The following is a 20558-nucleotide window of genomic DNA, read 5'->3' on the forward strand; positions in this document are numbered from 1 at the left end:
CAAGACTGGATTTGTTTTCTTATTTTCCTATTTGTATGGGGGAGAAGATTGAATCTCTGTGTGTGTGAGGCAGATTTTTCAGTAGCAGAGGAGTTTAATTCATTTTGTTCTGCAATAATCAGGGCATTGTCTTTAAAAAAAAATCAACACACAGCAAAGTCATCGTTGCCGCCAACGTACATTTTTTGCTCTTATTTACCAACCTTATCATCTTTGTTTACCACATTAAAGTTTCGTTTATTATTGTTTTTCTCTCATAAAAATAATCCTATCTAAAGCTTGTATATTTCCTTCATGAAACTCCTTCATTATATTTTTTTTTTTTTTTTTTTACACCTACCTGCAAAACTGGTCGGTGTCAAATCCATCAGGTATTTTTTATATGAATTTATGCATCCGGAAAACTGCATTTTCTGCTTATTCTACCTGTAAATAATCAACATAGTTTTGTAACAGTTGCACTACATGCGAGCGCTGCTCTACAGATCTTATAGTTTATGATGTAGAAAATGTGAGGTTGCTCGCCCTTAAAAAAACCCTAAACACGTTTACCTATTTAAACACCCCTCCTTCTTTTCCTCTCTCTCAGTCCCGCCATTTGCTACATGTGTTGACGAGGACATTCTAAGAGTTGTGGCAAACTGTGTCGACAGGTGAGGCAGACACTGTCCCTCCCTTGTGCTGTCAGACAGGTAAGTCGCGACTTCATGGAGTGCGTGGTGCAGGTAACTGCTGATGACACAGTTTGCCAGACTACGCCAGCCGCTGTCGTCTCAAGTCGCTGATGTTGCTGCTTGCTGTGCCCACACCCTGCGAGACTGCACGTCTTCTGTCTCTTCACAGTGATTTAATAGTGTCCCCCTCTTAAAGGAGTTTGTTGTCCCTATTAGTAGACTTGCATACCTTTCTATGTTTCCGTTTTCACGCTCTCTGTCCGTTCGGTATTTAGCAACAGTAAGCTCCCGTTGTTCTCCCTTCATTAGCATGCAGTTTAAGTACCAGGTGAGAAAATTTAATGATCGTAGGTCTAGCATTTTTGTGTGTGCAAGGTTTGTGGTGTATTCATGAGCTGTCGCAAATTTCCTATTTATGACAACGGAAGATGTCAGAAGTGCCATACTTTGCGTAAGGTTGCATGAGGTTAAGATTGCGGACAATCTTAGCACATGTTTTATGATTGTCTTAGTCAGGTTCGGGAATATGAAACACAGGTTTTTTTGGCTTGAGGAAGTTTCGTGCCTGTCTAGTTTCTCAACCACACATTTCTCCATTGAGTCAAGTCTGGCATCATCAAGAATTGAAAAATGTCAGTTTACAGTCAATTAAGCTTCAGTTAAGTGTTGAAATATCAACAGTGTAACTTTTCCAACTCTAAATTAAATTTAACAGTCTTTCCGATATTGCTGAACTTAATGCTTACCTCTAGTCTTTAGAAAATGTTCTGAAGCGTTGTCCGTAAACCAGAATCCATCTTTTCACAACCACTTTGAGGTTACACAACGAGATTTTCCGAAGCTCACTGACACAGATTGAGTTTTAGCCTTCTCTTCATTTATCAGGGTAAAAGCTACATCCCATCACTATGAACAAAACATACAAATAAATATACATGTCTTTTGAGATACAACAGAAATCAGTGCAAAATTATTTGTCCCACACCAGAACATCGCGCACACGGTGGATCCCGACAATAAAATCACAATTCTTTACGGTCATGACATTCGTTGTCAAATCTCAATTTAAATCTTTTCTCCCAAATACATATAGGCTACACTCTTTTGTGTTCTACATCATTAACGTGATAATGTGTGTTGCAAACAACACAATTATTGTCTTGTTTAAGTACAGTACCCCAGCAACAAACGTGTTAGTCGGTTAGTCGGCGATGATAGTAATGGGTGGGGATGTACAACATAAATTTTTGGTGTTTACATTAAAGTTTATTTATATGTCTAGTATGTATTTGGGTGAGGGGAGGGGGAGCGGGAAAGTTGTCTATGTGCATGTGTATGTAGGCTTTGATAAAAGTTTTGCAATGTGCTGTACTCAGGTTCTCACACCTTTGCTGTAGCTAATTTGCTAAGACCATAAATTAAAAACTCTCGTCATTTCTCTCTGTCTCTGCTCACGACAGCGCGATTCAAGTCTGGTGCGACACGCGCAGGTCTTCAGGTGTGAAGTCCTCCTTCTGCCAGGTGAAGCCGTTTTGGGTCACGTGACTTTGTCCAGCTGCCTCCTTTACCATTAAAGGAATTAATCATAGTCGACTTTTCCTAACCCTCAATGGCACTTAGTGGCAGACAAGCCTGACAGAGTAGGATAACTCTATGGGAAGTGACTTGGCTTATCCAGGAGATAAAAGTGAACTCGTTTCCAAGGAGTTACAGGTGTGACAAGTTTCTCTGATAAAAATGTCGACTTCGAGGTCCCTCGCTGCACTTGGATTACCTTTACTTGTGTGTCTGCTGCTGAAGGAGATAAAAGGTGACTGTGATCCAGCGTGTGGGACCCGCGGGCAGCCTGAGGTGTATACGGTCAGATCTTTATGACAACCAGTATCAGTATGCAACATGTCATACCAGCAGTTATATCCTACAGAAGTCGAAAGGTAAGATTTTATTAGTAACAATCCTATATTGTCTGTTTTCTCTATGTAACGAATTATTGTACGTAATTTTATCAATATATAATGTTTTATTTGGATACATATATATTTCTGTACCTTACTTTTGGCATACACGCAAGCCCGTATTCACATTCACTAAGTGTGACAGGCTATGACTTGTCCAAGTTTGTCATAAAAAAAAAGAAAACTGAATGTTGCTGAAGAAAATTGTGGGTTTTGATATTTATAGCCGCTTTACAATGATAAAATTATTTACTATTGCACTGGAGTATATATATATTAAGAATGGTGGTGGTGGTGGTGGTGGTGGTGGTGGTGGTGGTGGTGGTGGTGGTGGTGGTGGTGGTGGTGGTGGTGGTGGTGGTTACTACTATTACTACTACTACGAGCATGACGGAAGTTTCGTCGCACAGAGGGAAGTTGTCAGAGCCGTCATCACCTGTACACCCATATCAGCAGGCTCATCTCCATACGTGTCTCTGCCGTGTCTCTGTCTCTTGAGTCAATGTCAAGACATAGCTTTCTTCCTACCACTTTAAAATTCATATTATACGTATAATGGTATTTATTTGAAATTTCGACTGTATTATCTGTTTGTACAAAAATGTATTGCTTTCAGGTAATCACAACTGTCTCAACAGCAGTGCTTATTGCTACTATCAGTGTATGCTGGACTTGTACAACAAGGAGAATGGGACCGTGAGTTTGGACTGTCAGTGCACTTCGACATCGTCCCCAAGTTCTACCTTCCAGTCAGGGTGTCAAAGGTAAAACGAACACGCTATTTCTTTTCTTCTCCCTCCATCATGTAATACTTCTTTTTCACTCCCTCATCCCCTTACTAGGTCTTCCCCAAATTTGCAATGACTTTGTATGTTCGCAATAGATGTGTACAATTGCAATAAATAATAGGCTCATGAAGTAGCTTTTTATAAACATGTCAATATCGAGATTTAAATACAATTTTGTATTTATAGAGTTACATTCAGTTTTGCTGTTAAATAATTGTGTTTAAGACAATTTGGCGAGCTGTGATTATACTATACTCTTCTTCCAGATTAGTGTTTGAAAATTGTTGTTAAGATAGTTGATATTGGCAGTGCACTGATCACTTTGTCAAAATACTGTTCACTTTTTCGTGGGAAAAATACATCGTGTCTTTTGAGCAAGTGGTAATTGCATTTTAAAAATTAATTTATCATGATACAATTATGGTTACTTCGCTGTCTCATGTTTTTTCACAAACAAATTAACACAGGCATTGTCTGTTTCAACATCCTGAGGCCTCTGACATCTAATTTTCGTAACCATTCAAAGATAGCAGTAGACTCGCAGGTTCTCACGATAATTACAGTGTGTTTCTGTTTGTGACATGGACAATGGATACCGGTTAATTTTCAGCGGTCACGAGCTCAGGCACTATTTATTTACACAATGCTGATTTTCATTAAAACCATCTCTTATCTTTGATTGAAGTCCTTCCGGCACAGACTGTGGCTGGTACCTAAACATGTTTGGAGAGGAAACTCGGATGCTCAGGGGGACTTGACTCTTACGTCATGGCGTTTTCCCAGAAGTTATGCGCCCTTGCTGAAGGAAAGGACACGGGCGTTACAGAGACTGGACTGAGATGGCTGAACGCCACCAGAAAATGTATCCAAGTAAGAGACACTCTTTTGTCTTTGGGTACTTTTGTAGATGACATTCGAACGCACAATAATTTTATAAAATTTGGTCGACATGCTGAGACCATGTGATCTGAGTTGTGAGACCTCGTTCACGTGTAATTCCCTTGTATATCTAAAAGAAGACTTTGTAATAATTGGCAAGTTTTACAAGTCTTCTTTTAGATAACGAGTCCTTCACAAAAGATCACCCCCTAATTGAGACTAAGAAGAAATGGCATAGCCTTCTTTCATTAAAAGAAGAGTTTATGGTCCTCGTCAAGAACACAGAATTTAGAGTGTAGACAGATAAGGTCCTTTACATTTAAAGGAATTACTAAGCGCTTAAGAATTGTTTACAGTAATACATTAATTTTTTTCCGTCATACAAAGCTAGAGTCTGCAGTTTGTGCATTTAAAATAAATTATAGTTTTAAATGATGAGGTGCGGTGGGTCTTACAACACAATATCGCATAGAATGATATCGGACCTATTTTCAGGTGGAGCTGGCACCATTGTTACTGCCTTATGAGAGCTTCACGTGCTCTGACGTCAGCGCGCATGCGTACGAGAAGCAGGCAGGCTGCTATTCAAAACCTTATCAGGAGGAATCGGGAATATGCAGCGTGTCGTCTGCTGACTTTTGGAAGATTTTCTGGAGGACTAGAGACACCTTGGGCTTGAGTTTCGTGGAGAGCCTTCTGGGACTCCTAAAAGTAATCATTTGCTAAATATAATACAGTAAGAACAGTGTTAAGAACTGAAACATACAAAATAATAAGAAATAAAGCAGGGTCATTGAGTGCACCACAGTAGTTTACAGCGTAAAGGTTAACGTCAAATTGAAGTAGTAGAAGCAGACAAAGTTTATTTATGATTTGATAATGCCTTAAATGTGATTATTTGCACTATTTATTATGCATTGCTGTCTATCTAACGGATCAAATCATTATAAAATTAGAGTAATGCAGGACACTATAATACAAAGAACGCAGTGAGGTAAATGAAAAAAAAAATATATTAAATTAAATAAGAGCATCGTGTAAAATATCTATCTGTACTTTTACAGACGAAGTTGAGCTGCACTGGTGGCTTGCTGCCCTTTGACTCTTCCATGCATTTGATACACATGCGACTGCAACTTCCACTCTCTCGCCGGAAGCGAGATGTACCGTCTGTCTCCAGGGCTTTTATCAATCAGGAGAGTTTGGAGAAGACTCCATTTGTCATGGCGACCAGACTCAAGCGTCACTCTCGTCACGTGTCCGACACGAGATCATCGCGAGGTCGACGTGCTACAACCGACGGCGTGTGGCTGGGGGAGACCAACCAGCAGCGCCTTTACCACGACCTGGCCAACAAGGGGGCGCTGTCTATCAGCAGACTGCTGGGCTGGGATGTACAAGAAGTTCTGTGGTTTGCTTACGGCACCAAAACGCCAGACAGCAATGTTTTCAACGTGTCGCTTCTGTTTGTTGACAAACAAACCTACGGCCTACAAAAGAACGACTGGTCACCCCGAGTGAACGCTAGTGAAGCTGTCATCAAAGCAGGACAAGTTCTTAGCAGGAGCGATACAAGAATAATGATCAAGAATCAGAGGGCATGGATGCAAAAGTTTCAAGCTTGTTCCGACATCAACTGTCAGTTGGTATTTTACACAACGGAACAGACAGACAGCGCGGTGAGTACACAGAGCCGACAAAGAGCTTACCTGTAAGTGGCGCAGACAGGTGTGGTCAATGGCTTCAGTTGTCAGTACTGACTGCAGCAGAGGTGATATTCTTTCTCGCAGTCATTTGAAAAAACAAGTGAATAATGCAAAACCAATTTTTGAACATTGATCAGTTTGAAATGAGACTTCTCCAGACGAATAAATTTAAGTTTAATATGAACAAACGACTTCATGATGTTGGCATTGTGCAAAGAATTTTATTGTTTTCGACACCTAAGCTTTGGGGCAGAACACTCATTTTTAAAAGCATGTATAATTTTCATGGAGTTTGTAGGCATTTTTGCTGCAAACTACATTTTTTCTTAACTGAATAAATTTGTAAATCAAAACTGTAAACCAATGGAAGAATACAATGACAATAATGTTATCACATGTTTGCATACCTACAGTTAACTGAAAGATAATAAATGTCGTGTTTCCGCTCACTGCTGTTGATGAATCTTTCTCGTTCACACACACACACACTGCATTCTTTGTAAAAGCTGAATATATTGCAGAATATATGACATGTTTAACAAGCAAACCTTTTAACTACTAGATGCCCTTCTCGCCACGCATTCGTCTCTCTCTGTACTACTTCAAAGTTTTACATTGTCTGTCCGTTTGATTACATGCAGCAGTAACTGCCTTTGTTCTCTCTTCGTTATGATGCCATCTTTGTGTCCCCTTTGAGAAAGTCTCATGATCATGGGTCTACATTTTGCTCTGTGCAAGGTTTGTGCTGTGTGTTCAAGAGCGGTTACATTTCCAATGTATTACTACGAAAGTTGAGACGTAAGTGTCACACGCTGTCAGGTGTGATGTCACATAAGTTAAAGAGATAGATAGCAATCTTAGCACGTATTTTATGACTGTTTGTGCCAGATTCGAGAATACTATCAGACGCAGTCTTTGTGAGGTTTCCTGCCTATCTAGCTTCTCATCCCCACATTTCTCCACTGCGTCAAGTCTTTGAAGAAGGTCTGTTTTCTAAGAGTAGACATATATCTAAACTTTTCCAACTTTAATTTATAATCAGAAGAATCTTTCTCATAATGCTGACTTAATGCTCACCTCTTGTCTGTTGAACATGTCTTGAAGCGTTGACTACATTGGAATCGAACCTTAAACAATCAACTCGCGGTTACACAACGAAATCTCTCCGAGTTCACTGACACAGGTAGGGATTTAGCTTCTCATTTCTTATTTACCAGAGTAGAAGTTATACCACTGGGTACAGCTTAGCAGTTTGAACAAGGCTAATCTTTAACATTAAAACAAACAGATCAGAATCACAGTTCTACACACTGAGCATCACAGATGCGTATTCACTCTAATATATTATCATATTCACTATAATATGAGAGCCATCAAGACATGCATAGAGGACTGCAAGTCGTCGACCGATGAGTCACCGTTAGAGAAAGAATAGTTTGATGCTACCTCTACAATCATAATGATGGCTTTTATTGTGTTTTTATGTGTGGATATCGCAGAGAAAGAGAAGAGTGCACTTACTCAGCACACTCGGACTTCAATTTACTATTCTTGAACACAAAAACAAAATCATATTTGATTTGATTGCTGCTCTCTCTTTCCACATCCGCCACATACCCACCATTGAATCCTTCAAATGTCAACTGAAGACTCTTCTCTTCCTTGAGTATTACTGCTCAGTGCACTCATTAATGCTAGTCCTTTCGTTTATTGTACTTTCCTACTCGTTTTCCTTTGAAAAAATCGTGATACTGTCAGTCCTAGTTACTTGGTTCCTTTAAGCATTTTCTGTATTTGTCTTTTGTTAGTCATCACCACTGTTGTTTATCCTTCGGTCCTTCTTATGCTGGTCGTAAAAGTTTTATTTCTTATTTGTTGCTTTATATATTTTTTTTAATTTGGCAACCACCTGACGGCAAGATTTAAAGGCTGTAGCTAAAACCCTGTGTATATTTCTCTGTCTCTGCAAAGGTTTGGTCTTGAAAATAAAAAGATACTTATTTTGCGACAGCTTTGTGGATATTTATTAACGTGTATCTTTGTAAAGTGCTTATTTTCACATTTATAAGCCTCTTTCTGCCAACTATTATTTCGGAATAATTATCCTATGCAAGCAGCACGCATCTTTTACATTACTTTACTCCAAGTCTGGCAAAGATGTTCGAGCGAACACTGTATATAAGTGGTTTTCTGTTTGTTGAGGTGAGACTGGTGTGCCTTCACTGACTTTCATACCCACGATACAATGTTACGATCTAGCTGATTAAACATGGACTGATTCGAAATGTCGACAGCATATCAGTGAGTTTGCTATCATTGCAATGTTTGTATTGCGAACAAGTTCCGAGTTTTTAGGGAAAGCTAACTTTCCTCCTGCTTTTTTTTTTTTTAAATTTTTTTTTGTAATGTACCCTTGCGACAGTTTATAGTACAACACTAATCTTTCCAACCCTTCTCTTTACGTTAGCATGTGTCGGTAAAGACAGCTGGGTGGCTAACAAACTGGTTGATTGACTGGTTGATTAAGTAGGAAGATACTTTCACCTTGCTGTGATTTCGCACTATGTGGGAGAGCGAGGGGGAGGAAAACTGAAATACCCAGGGAAAACCCACGACACCCAGCCCTGCAAACAGATGTTACATACACAGAAATTTGAACCCAGAACCTGCATGTGACTGCAGTGGTGACGAGCAGATGTTTTAACCACTACAGAATCACTACAACGTTGTTTACAGAGCAAATCTCGGTGCTACATAACGAATACAAAAACTAGAATTTCCCACTCTTAATGTTAGTGACGGTGTAAAATTTCTTCTTACTAAAATTAGTAAAAACATGGTGCTTGGAGTCTGTAAAATATATGTTTATAATTAGTTTTTGGACGAGACAGTCTAGTAAAATAAATTATTTAGCCTAACGAACAATTGTCTGTTTGTTGCGGTGCAGGGAAAATTTTTATTAATAATAATCATAAATATTTAGTACACGTATCTTCTTCTGGTTGAGGAGTAAATGACATTGACAAATGTCTACACACACACACGCACGCACAGGAATGCATGCATAAGTAAACTAATACACCAAAACAAATTTTTACAAGTCAAAGCTTGTTCATTTACTCATCCTATGAAAATCCATAAAAAAATATTGTTGGTCTGAGCTGTACACTCAGGTACACAGCGATGACGACGATCGTTTTATCTATTTATTGATTGAATTTTGGAGAAGAGCTTACATCGATATCCGTAACAACAGCCGACAAAGATGTGGTGTACATGCCACCTGGGGTTAAAGGTCGCATGCATAATTCTCCGAACTTGTCCATAAGGCAGAGACTCCTTCTAACCACCTGCCGATCGTGTACTGAATAATGAAAATACCTTGTGTCTATATATAGCACCTGACTCAGGCCCGTACTGTGTAGCTGCATACCTCTTCTGTTACGTGGAGCTTGTGTCTTTGTGTTACACGCGTATCCGTGAGTTTACTTACTATCCGTTAGCTGCTGGGTGACTATCGTGACCCCCAGTGACCTCGTGCGACGCTCCTCAGGCTTTCAAAGCCCAAAGGCAGACAACTCGTGCAGTACAAGATGTGCAGGTGACAAGCCAGGGCCCATGGCGTCGTATATTTTCAAATCTTGATCGTCGACTACGAGGGCTCTCTGACAGTATATTTTTAAACTTAGTGGTTGTCAAACACAACAGGACATGGAAGGTCTGTGGAGAATAGCTCGACAGTGTTAGGAGGTGTGGTTGAGCATTTGTTCGTCCTTTAACAGTCGACAGGTGTGCCAGGCCGGTGTGTCCTACGAGTTAAGATGTCGACGTCGCGGTTTCTCGCTGCTGTCGGACTACCTGTGCTTGTGTCTCTGCTGCTGACGGAGGTAAACTGTGCCTGTGACCCAAGCGGAGGGCCTGCGGGAAACGTCGGTTGTATACGGTCATCCCTTTATAACAACCAGTATCAGTATGCAACGTGTCATACCAACAGTTACATCCTCCAGAAGTCGAAAGGTAAGAATAGTCCTATGTCGCCCTGTGTTCTGTCTCTATCGCGGTATTCTATCTACGTCTTAGAAAAACTTAGTGTTTTGTATGTACGTCTGTCTTTTTCAGTTGGCATACCTGTAAGAATGTATACATATAATTAAAATTACTAACCTGGGATCTTTAAATCTTATTCACGAAAAAGGAAAATTGAATTATGTTTAGAGGGGGGGGGGGAATACAGTAATATTTTGCTGCGTGATTTGATACTTATATTAGTTTTACAATGACGTCATTGTACATTTATTATTGCACGGGATATATATAGGGTCTACGTGCGTGTGTGTCTATATCCTGATATTACGAAATGGTGTAAGCTGTACATTGTCTACATTTGTATTGTCTTGATATCAGCTACAATGTTAGCTATCAGCCTGAAATTCGACGCTTTTAACCGCGATTAGATAACTGCTGTATGACTACAAAATTAAAAAGAATTAAGGTTCTATGACAATAGCATAAAACTTTATGAAAAGGTCTAATTACTTTGTTTTGTTTTTTAATGTTAAAATCTAATTGCTCGCTTAATAACTGTAAGCTTTGCTATTATTATTAAATTTATTACTTCCCCTTCCTCTCCACCACTCCACTCCACGGTTGTAGTTTGTCTTCACTGTGCATTTTCAAATTTGAGCCAGCCACAAGCTGAGAGGCATGGCAGGTGTGTGCAGGTAAAAAGGTCAATACACACCTGAGGCCTTGACCTTTATGCTTCGGCTCCACAGGTCACGAATCAAAGAAAGAGGCTATGAATAATGAGGAGGGGAGGACCTTGCGTTGTACACCTGTAGCTATTTATATCTGTAGGAGAGGAAAAGTAAACAAAAGCAGACTCAATGGCTGTGTGGGACATACACACGTTGACACATTTTCTGTGTCGCATGCAGCGACAGTGGTTCGTGGGGTTGAAGGTCACCACCACCGCTGACACAACCGCTTTAGCTAACTAGTTTCACATCCTCATACCTTCAGCATTGCCAGTCATGCAGTCATTTGATAACTCATTTTTCCTCGCACACAGACGCCAAATTTTCCTGTAAACAGTCATACTTTAGAAATGAAGTAGACTATTATTCCGAGAAAAGACGACAGTAAGCAACAAATATGGATATTTTTTTCCCACAAGTAATAGGAAAGGTAAGCAACGGTAAACATTTTATCGTGTCATCTGTACAGTGCACATAAAATAAACTTAGTTGCATAACCAACACATTTCATTATTTCGCTGAAGAAATTTCATAACAGGCGCGCATAGATGAAAACAGGTGTAGACAATGAGGAATGAGAACCGAAATCTGAGGATTTTCTCTCGAAAAACACTGTAGTGTCCCAGTCACAACTAGCCTACAATTTGTCAACAATCGTTTCACCATACTCCTCCCTCTCTGTAGTTTCCAAGTCACTCAACCTATAGCTTCTGACGAAAAATCTTTATAAGGATGCATGCCAAAAGCTGCAGGTGAGTACATAAATATATTCTTCTTGCGTGTAAAGGTTTTTATCTGTCTTCCTCATCATATGATGGTTAAGTATGTGTTTAATCTGATGCCCGGACCTATCTCATCTGTTTGTACAAAACTGTTGTTTTCAGGAGTTCACTTCTGTCTGAGCGGTGCTTATTATTGCTACTATCAGTGTATGCTGGAAGTGTATGACAAGGAGAGTGGGGCTGTCAGCTCGGACTGTCAATGCACTTCGACTTCGACCCCAAGTCCTACCCTCTCCTCAGAGTGCTATAGGTAAAACATGCACATTATTTGTTCTCTCTCTCCCCCTTAACCCTCCATGCAATATATATCCCGTGTCACTGTTCTTCATCCAACTTACTATCTCTTGTATTATCGTTGCATGATCCTTATATAAAATCACAGTACGTAATACACTCATCTCATAAACTCGATACTTTACAACAAAAAGATTGAAATATGTGTAGTAGATCTTGTCTTTTAATAATAATAAAAATGTGCTCAGACAAATTAATGATCCTCGAATGTAGGCGTCGCGCCACCCGTTTCACACCCGCACACAAGTACACAGATAACACATTTAACAGGCTTTCACCAACTCGAGGCGAGCGATAAAAGGCATCAGAAAACAAGACCATACACCTGTTGACAATAAAAGATAAAGCTTTTCACAATTGACAAGCATTTCTTTAAACCTGCATCTATTTGTCCCCTTACACGAGGTTGAACTGATCTCCAGGCAGGAGGGTGTCCTGACGAATCCTCCCCAGGCACATTATGACCCGGCGTGGATCTCTCCAGCAATAAACAAATCTCCTGACACCCATAATTTTAATCCATTAAAGCTGAGTGTATCGCTTGGGAATTTTTTCCTTGACAATGTTTTTACCTCGCGACTTTCATACTCAGTCACATAAATTTACCCGAACTCTTACCGTAAGGTCATTCAGCTACACCGTCCTCTTCAGCCAAAGCATATCTCTTTCAAATTCAGCAACAAGGATCATTATCGACATCTTTAACTATTTCAAGTTAGCACGGCGAGAGTGCACCCACCCTACTCGTTTAACATAAAGATCGTAAAAGAACAGGTTGTGACATGCGACAGTGAATAAAGTTCTATTTTCGTACAAAGGCGACGGGTGTGATTCTCAACGGCCACAATTTTATTTGTAGCTAAAATGTAAAGTCACCTGTTATTTACACAATGCTCATTTTCAGTCAAACAATCTCTTATCTTTGATTGAAGTCCTTCCGGCACGGACTGTGGCTGGTACCTGACATGTTTGGAGAGAAAACTAGGATGCTCAGGGGGACTTGACTCTTACGTCATGGCGTTTTCCCAGAAGTTATGCGCCCTTGCTGAAGGAAAGGACACGGGCGTTACAGAGACTGGACTAAAATGGCTGAACGCCACCAGAAGATGTATCCAAGTAAGAGACACTCTTCTCGTCTTTGGGTACTTTAGAAGACGACCAGAAACCCACAACAATTTTACTAAATTCTGCTAAATGTACAAAATTTTCTAAATTGACATCTTGGTTTCTTTTTTCTCTCATTCTTTGAGTAAGTGAGCGAGTTGAGTATGCAATACAGGCGAGATAACAAAATCTTTAGCTAGTGAGATCTTAAATAAAAACTTAATGACGGGTTTGCTTAAAATAAAACTCCGTATAACTTTTTTTCTTTTTGTTAAAATATGATTGGCAAATTATTCAAGTTTTCTCTTTTCGGCGCTCTTGATTTTGGCTCAAAATACAAACTAGTATCAAAAACAAATTATTCTCAAAACAGTTCTGCTCATCGCACATGTCGTCAGCGCTACTATTTTATAGCAGTATTATACCACGTAGCTTAGTACCTGCCATGATGGTCACATTGTTAGGCGTCAACTCCAAGTAAGAACACGTGATATATGCTCCTTCATTCTGAGAATGCCTTATTGTCCTTGTCACGTGCACAGAGTTTAGAGGTAGGCAGATGAGATCCAGTGCATTTAAAGGAGTTACTAAACGGTTACGAGTAATATAATTAAAGTAATACATTAAATATTTTTCCAACATAGAAACATAAAGTTTGTGGCTGTACATTAAGCAAAATGAAAATTGTTTAATTGTGGGATGATAGCATTTTCGCAATGTATTCCAACATGATGGGGACATAAGTGTCGGATCCTATTTTCAGGTGGAACTGGCACCATTGCTGCTACCTTATGAAAGCTTCACGTGCTCTGACGTCAGCGCGCATGCGTACGAGAAGCAGGCAGGCTGCTATTCAAAACCGTATCAAAGTGATTATGGAATATGCAGGTGTCGTCTGCTGACTTTTGGAAGATTTTCTGGAGGACCAGGGACATCTTGGGTATGAGTTTCGTGGAGAGCCTTCTGGGACTCCTGAGAGTAAGCATTTGTTTAAAATAATACAATATCACCAGTGTTTTCTGTGTTGCTCTGGAAAATAATTAAAAAAAATAAAGCATGATGATTGAGTCCACCATTTATCATCATCATCTGGCTCAAAGAGTATCGTAGAGGAATGTTATCACTAATACTAACGGTAACTGGCACTTTGAGGTCACCGGCCGTTAACAGATAATTAAAACACTGATAAGCAGATGTGCATTGCCAGTGTTGTCCATAGGAATCCCATCCCATGGGAAACGTCCCGACAGCACACATTTGTATTTCCCATGGTAGTCGATACTTGATATTGATAAATTTACTGTTATTTCATTCATCAAGGATTTAAATCTTTCCTCTGAATCATCTATTGTATGTGAAGTAGCAGGAATTATAGAACAAAAGCCGAAAAGTGGTTTTCAGTGTTGTCCATTACCATGGGAATCATGGGAAACATCCCGTGGGATGGGATGGACAGGCATTGCCATGGGATGGGATGGGACGGGATAGAAAAATATGTCCCATGGACAACCCTGTGCATTGCAAATAAAGCATTAACAAGATAGGATTTACGTGAACATATGAAAATTTAAAATCAAGTTTAAATTAGACAAGCTTTGAAAAAAGGATTTCATGCTATTTTGGATTTCAAGTCTCCTTCTCTCTCTTCTTCTTTCTTCTTTCTCTCTTACTATTTTCTTTTAAAATTCCTTCCTTAGAACAACCGGCTACACAAAAGTTCTTCTTTCGCTTGTTGCAAACACATAGAATGGTAAATCGTCTGAAAAAGGCTTTACTCATTAAGATTCAGAAAATCACTCTGCACATTTTCGAGGTATTATTATTAATTTTTTAAACAGTTACACCACAAAAGTCTTTAAGGGACCAAAACAATAAATATCGCATAAAGGCGATCACCAAATGGACACACATTGAATGCTTAAAATACGAGTAGTATTAGTATCTCCCACCACCAGTTGGTACAACTTACCTTGTGTGGTGTGGTGGCTTGTCCATCCACAGGCTATGTCGGTGGGCGCAATGTGCTCCTGGCAGGTCTAACCAAGCCAACAGGTCTGTCAGGGGAGAGGCCAGACTAAAATGTTGCACCCTGGCCCTCCAGGTTGGGGTCTTTGCTTTGGGCTAACATCCCACTCGTGTTTTAAAAAAACGCTGTTGCAGAAACCGCAGAAGTACACACAAGGTCCTGGTCGGGAAGCGTCCCTATGCTCTTCGAGAGTAACAAGGAATAAACTAAACTATCTCAATCTGTTGAAAACACCTAAATCATACTAGAATTACCTAATTTATGTGGAAAAGGAGAGCAGCAGAATACAGACGTAAATTAAAAAAAGACATTGTATATATGCCATGATGTAAAACATTATATATGACATTGTACTTTTACAGACGAGATTGAGCTGCACGGGTGACCTGTCCTTCGATCCCACCATGTACTTGATGAACATCAGATTGAAACTTCCCCTCTCTCGCCGGAAGCGTGATGTATCACCTGTCTCCAGGCCTTTCATCAATCAAGAGAGTTTGGAGAAGACTCCATTTGTCATGGCGACCACACTCAAGCGTCACTCTCGTCACGTGTCCGACACGAGATCATCGCGAGCTCGACGTGCTACAACCGACGGCGTGTGGCTGGGGGAGACCAACCAGCAGCGCCTTTACCACGACCTGGCGAACAAGGGGGCGCTGTCTATCAGCAGACTGCTGGGCTGGGATGTACAAGAAGTTCTGTGGTTTGCTTACGGCACCAAAACGCCAGACAACAATGTTTTCAACGTGTCGCTTCTGTTTGTTGACAAACAAACCTACGGCCTGCAAAAGAACGACTGGTCACCCGAGTGAACACTAGGGAAGCTGTCATCACGGCAGGACAAGTTCTTAGCAGGAGCGATACAAGCATAATGATTAACAATCAGAGGGCATGGATGCAAAAGTTTCAAGCTTGTTCCGACATAAACTGTCAGTTGATATTTTACTCAACGGAACAGACAATCAACGTGGTGAGTAGTACACAGGGGCCGTCAAAGATCGTCTCCACAAACGGCGCAGAGAGGTGTTGTCCCTGGGTGGTGCTGTCCCTACTCATTGTGGCATTTCTCGTAGTCACCTAAAACAAAAGTGAAGTACGCAAATTGTTTTAAAGAGTTAGTTCTTCGAAAGCAGACTTTACTGAATGAAGGAAATTTCATAAAATCCTTTTGGTGAGTTTGCGGCAATGAAGCAGCCACGCGATTTTGGCATCTATGCAAAGATTTTCTTTCTTTAGCATTGTAAGACGCTGTGCGGGAGAATGTATATACTAGGTCTGGAGTTCTTATGGACTTCTGCTGGAAAATATTTTATCTAACATAATAAAACAGATTTTTTTTAAAGTGTAGAAATAGAGGAATACGTTGACAATAATGGTGTCCTATGTTTGTTGAACTACAGTCAATGGAAGAATCATAAATGCCGTGTTTGCCGTTTTTAGTTACTCAAACATATCAATATATATATACCGCGTTCATTGTAAAATCTTGTATATACTGTCATGTATGACATGGTAAATATTTATACGATGATTGTGATGACATTATTTGTTCAATTTAGAAGGTTCTTATTGAGACCACATTTGTTTGTTTCTCTTTAGTTTCACTAGATTATACAGTACCACAAAAAATTGTATATCGGAAGATTTGTTTTTACCTGAAGATGAATTTAACATATCTGTCACATACAGTTTAGGAACATTTCTGTGTCGACGACATGTACTTACTCATCAACAAACTGCGTACATTACAGTTTTTAAACCTGTCTCTACCTTGACTCGACATTCCACATACTAGCTGACATTTGACATCTGTACTCGCGCTGTGATGATGCACAGGAGACTGTCAGTATGTGACCAGAAGTACCCAGTTCTCGAATTGTAATTGTAAAATCTTCAGATCACAACAGAAAATTGTAATTTTTGATAGTTCCTGGATTGAGTGTGAAAATTTTCTACATACGATGAAGCTTACTTTAATTTCCAAAGGACGCAAAACTCATCTGTCACTGACAGCAGAAGCATAATTTGTTGGCCTATTTACTGTAATTTTGTAAAATATTTTTTATTGAAATATATAAACATGTATTCGTACATAAATGTGTGTGTGTGTGAGAGAGAGAGAGTGTGTGTGTTTCGTAAAGTACAGCCTAATGTCAGAATTTTCTTTTTGTTCTCGCATGAAATGTATGTATTTAGCGCATGTTTTACCCAGGTCGTTAACAAACACAGAACAAAAATCACTTTACGCGTGTGCACAAACAGTTTCATCAATGCACGTAGTTTAAAAAAAACAAACAAACAAGCAAACAGCCTCTAGGTCACTTCGGAACAGTTTACTTACCAAATCAGTAGCTGTGGATGGAGAATGGTACCACAGAAACGAATAGAAGAGGCCTGGTCGTCTGCTCAAATAACACTGAACAGTTCTTAAAAACTGATACATCTGTTCCTGCTTGTGCAGACAAATTGCAAGAAATCTGTGATATTGAAAACATGCAATTATTAATTTGGTTTTGTATTTTAAAAGAATATGAAATAAAATTATCCAAGATATCGTTTTAGTTAATTGCGAGAGAGAGAGATGGTTCGTGTCGCGTTGCAAAGCAGTTTCTGTCTATGAGCTCTTCAGATGATCTGGGGCTAAGTTGCAGATAACGTTTATCGTTTATGCTATATTTACATATAAAATCGTCCACAGAGGCCATTTTCCCTCAGAGATATTTCGAAACTATATACAGATGATTGCACCACTGGTTCATAGCTTAAACAAAAGTAAGGACAAATGCAAGCTTTCTAAATGAAGCAGTCTTTAAGAATTTTAAAAACGAGATCAGTGTTCTTTGATTCTACCACACTAGCCACAGCCATCATCACCACAGCAATCCCGGCATACATCTGCGTACTCTTCTTACCTTGTATACCCACGAGGTATTGCACACACACACAACGCTCGACGAGTCCCGCAGATGACGATGACGATGAAAATATTTGTAAGTGAATCGAATCGAAGAGGCACAAGTTCAGAGGAATGTCACTGAGAGAGTTATAAAGAAGATGGCGGACGAAGACCGTTGTTTTCATGCTCATTTGGCTATTTTTACAGCAATTGTTTTCTGTTGTGTATGACGTCTTTTTCTGCTTCAAGTGACGTGGAACAAATGACGCACACAAGACGTCAGACATAAGACACCATGTTCATGCACGAAACAATACAGACCTACCACGTGGTTCCGACGTCCCTTGCCTCGCTCTTTACTGTTCTTTTCCAAGTCTGCTTCGGTCTCTCAACTCTCCTCTTCCCCTGATGATTCCAGTCAAGTCTATTAAAGTTTGATGTCTAAGAAGTTTTAAAACCCTAAATTAAAAAAATCCATGGACAACTAAACAAAAATTCTCAACTATGGCTTAAAAAGGCAAAACAATGATTTATATCGTACCTGGCTTTGTTATCAGGGCCGTACCTGAGTACTAGAGGTAGGCACCGAGTGGAATGTGACTGGCTTTCACTTGTTGGCTTGATGTATGGCTCGATGTTCAACTCTGCCACAAATCATCCCACCTCCCCTGCGGCTGAACAGGTGCCAAACTTTCATTGTATCAGTTTTTCTGCTGAAGATTATCACGGGGGTTCGACCATTCGTAGAGCACTAGAATAGAACGATCTATGAAAGACTTTGTATTTGTGTCCTGAAGGATTACGAACAGTTGAACGTCTATACGGTAATATATCGGTGGATTTGTACTGATTCCCATGTAAGCTCGTCATAGTTTTTCAACATTCTGCAGGCAACCCTATCAACACCAAAACAAACAAAAAGCACGACTGTTACCTATTAGATATGTTCTGTGACTGGAACTGTGGAGTGCATTGGAACACTTGTAGCCTGGATTAGTTTTTCAAATGAATTGTGCACGCTGAAATCAACTTCTGGTTACACATCGTTCCTCCCAATATATTCTATAGCAATTCTATAGCACCCCCTTAATCACCTTTGTATTTTGATGTGCAATGTACAATTATGTTTTTCTGTAAGCTTGTTCATTAGATACAGTTTACACCTGCCCTGAAAGGTGTGCTCGCGCGCCTGTATGTAAAACGCTGTAAGTCTGGCAGATGCTGGAGATAGGCGCAATATAAATGTGCTTCTGCTTATAGACCAGAGGTAAGGGAGCCTTTCTTGACATTATAAATTGATATCAGCAATCCCCACGGGGGCTCTACCACTGGACAGGGCCGCCGAGAGCCAGCCCGGGCCCCGGGACAGACGACCTCTCCGGGCCCCTTGTACTTGTAATCGTAAATCTCACGACAGGCCAGTACACGAAATTGTTTATTATTCTACAGACTTGAAACTCAACGGTTTCTGCATGTGTAATGCTTGGGTGTTCTGTCCTTAGACCTTTCTTTAAAAGAAAAGAAAGGAGAAAAAAAAAAAAATCACTGAAAGGCCGGGCCCCCTTGAATAGCCGCGCATATAAATGGCTTTTCCCGGGTAAGGACCAGACCCTGTCAGCCCCTCTCGTCAGGCCTGCCACTGGACTAGTCACCCGGCAGCCTAACTTTGGTTGCGGAGACTTTGAATTATCTGTGATATCATAAACATGTAGTTATTGCTGGTTCATGGTCTCTCAAATGATTTGAAATAATGTTATTGAGATCAGCACATGTCGTTGTTATTGTTTGGATAATCATAGCGCAAGCTTGGGGAGGGCGTCATGTGAGGCAAGAAAGAGAAGGGTCCCTTCCTTGTGTCCTTTTGAGGAGCAACTGCACGTCCTCGTCTCCCTGCACGAGATCCCCAGCGGCGTCCATTCTTTATCTTCAATGTGAGGGCATGCAATAGATATGTCAGCGACTAAAGCCATAGTTTTACTTTAAAGTATGAAGACGACTGCAAAGTTTCTAATTTAGGTATACATCATCAAGTCTGCAAGTCAACCAGAGCGAAGCCTCCGTTCATTTAGTCCAATACACCACATAGACAAATACACCATAGACACACTGGCCGAGGCAAAAACAAGTAGTGATGGCTCAGCCTCATCAATAATACTAGATACCTTTTAATAATCAATTTAATATTAGAATTAATTAGGAACACTGCCCAAGGCTAACAGCACACAATGTAGGAAACCAAAGGATCCCATGAAAAGTATATGTAACCTTTATGCTTCCCCGTTGGACCCAAGTGTTTAGAGATTTCTGTGCTGCTAGGGCGAGCATTTACTGTTCCTGAATGCTTGTCAGCTAGGTCTCATCACCTAGACCAACGTTGTGTAAATTAATGGAGAAAGAGTACTCAGAAATGGCAAGAAGACCCTTTCAATTAGTTTTTTTCTGTTCCAAACCAACAGGGTTAAGTCTTTGCCCTCATACTGTGCCAAACAAAAGAACTTTGTACAATATTTAATTTCACACATACGTACGTGCGCACCATAAGATTATCCATTGGTTACTTCTTTATCTTAGCACCAGGAAGGTGCGAGTTTAATTCTAATTAGATTAAAATGATTTAGTGTTACGTTATTTTGGCAGTTGACCAACAAAGATTACCAAACCTTCCTGGATGGCAGTTTTAAAAATCAGGTGCGA

The 20558-nt window shown here is 40.0% G+C and overlaps 2 protein-coding genes across 2 annotated transcripts; both read left to right on the plus strand.

The window, feature by feature from the left end:
- Positions 1 to 2301: 2301 nt before the first annotated feature.
- LOC112560011 lies at positions 2302 to 6164 on the plus strand. Its single transcript, XM_025231556.1, has 5 exons — positions 2302 to 2608; positions 3246 to 3393; positions 4103 to 4287; positions 4792 to 5007; positions 5361 to 6164. Exons 3-5 carry the CDS (start codon positions 4186 to 4188, stop codon positions 6009 to 6011), a joined length of 969 nt encoding a protein of 322 aa, XP_025087341.1. The 5' UTR covers positions 2302 to 2608; positions 3246 to 3393; positions 4103 to 4185; the 3' UTR covers positions 6012 to 6164.
- A 3244-nt stretch (positions 6165 to 9408) lies between these two features.
- On the plus strand, positions 9409 to 17522 carry LOC112560012. The gene is made up of 5 exons (XM_025231557.1): positions 9409 to 10019; positions 11644 to 11791; positions 12768 to 12951; positions 13703 to 13917; positions 15328 to 17522. Exons 1-4 carry the CDS (start codon positions 9824 to 9826, stop codon positions 13883 to 13885), a joined length of 711 nt encoding a protein of 236 aa, XP_025087342.1. The 5' UTR covers positions 9409 to 9823; the 3' UTR covers positions 13886 to 13917; positions 15328 to 17522.
- Positions 17523 to 20558: the final 3036 nt, after the last annotated feature.

The sequence above is a fragment of the Pomacea canaliculata genome, linkage group LG3, assembly GCF_003073045.1.
Source record: "Pomacea canaliculata isolate SZHN2017 linkage group LG3, ASM307304v1, whole genome shotgun sequence".
In the NCBI taxonomy this organism is placed as follows: domain Eukaryota; kingdom Metazoa; phylum Mollusca; class Gastropoda; order Architaenioglossa; family Ampullariidae; genus Pomacea; species Pomacea canaliculata.

Bases quoted from the DNA above. Each gene is read 5' to 3' on its own strand.
- LOC112560011 (XM_025231556.1), top strand. From the start codon at position 4,186: ATGGCGTTTTCCCAGAAGTTATGCGCCCTTGCTGAAGGAAAGGACACG. The intron at 4,288-4,791 runs GTAAGAGACACT...ACCTATTTTCAG, and splicing joins CCACCAGAAAATGTATCCAA to GTGGAGCTGGCACCATTGTT. The intron at 5,008-5,360 runs GTAATCATTTGC...GTACTTTTACAG, and splicing joins GCCTTCTGGGACTCCTAAAA to ACGAAGTTGAGCTGCACTGG.
- LOC112560012 (XM_025231557.1), top strand. From the start codon at position 9,824: ATGTCGACGTCGCGGTTTCTCGCTGCTGTCGGACTACCTGTGCTTGTG. The intron at 10,020-11,643 runs GTAAGAATAGTC...TGTTGTTTTCAG, and splicing joins CATCCTCCAGAAGTCGAAAG to GAGTTCACTTCTGTCTGAGC. The intron at 12,952-13,702 runs GTAAGAGACACT...TCCTATTTTCAG, and splicing joins CCACCAGAAGATGTATCCAA to GTGGAACTGGCACCATTGCT.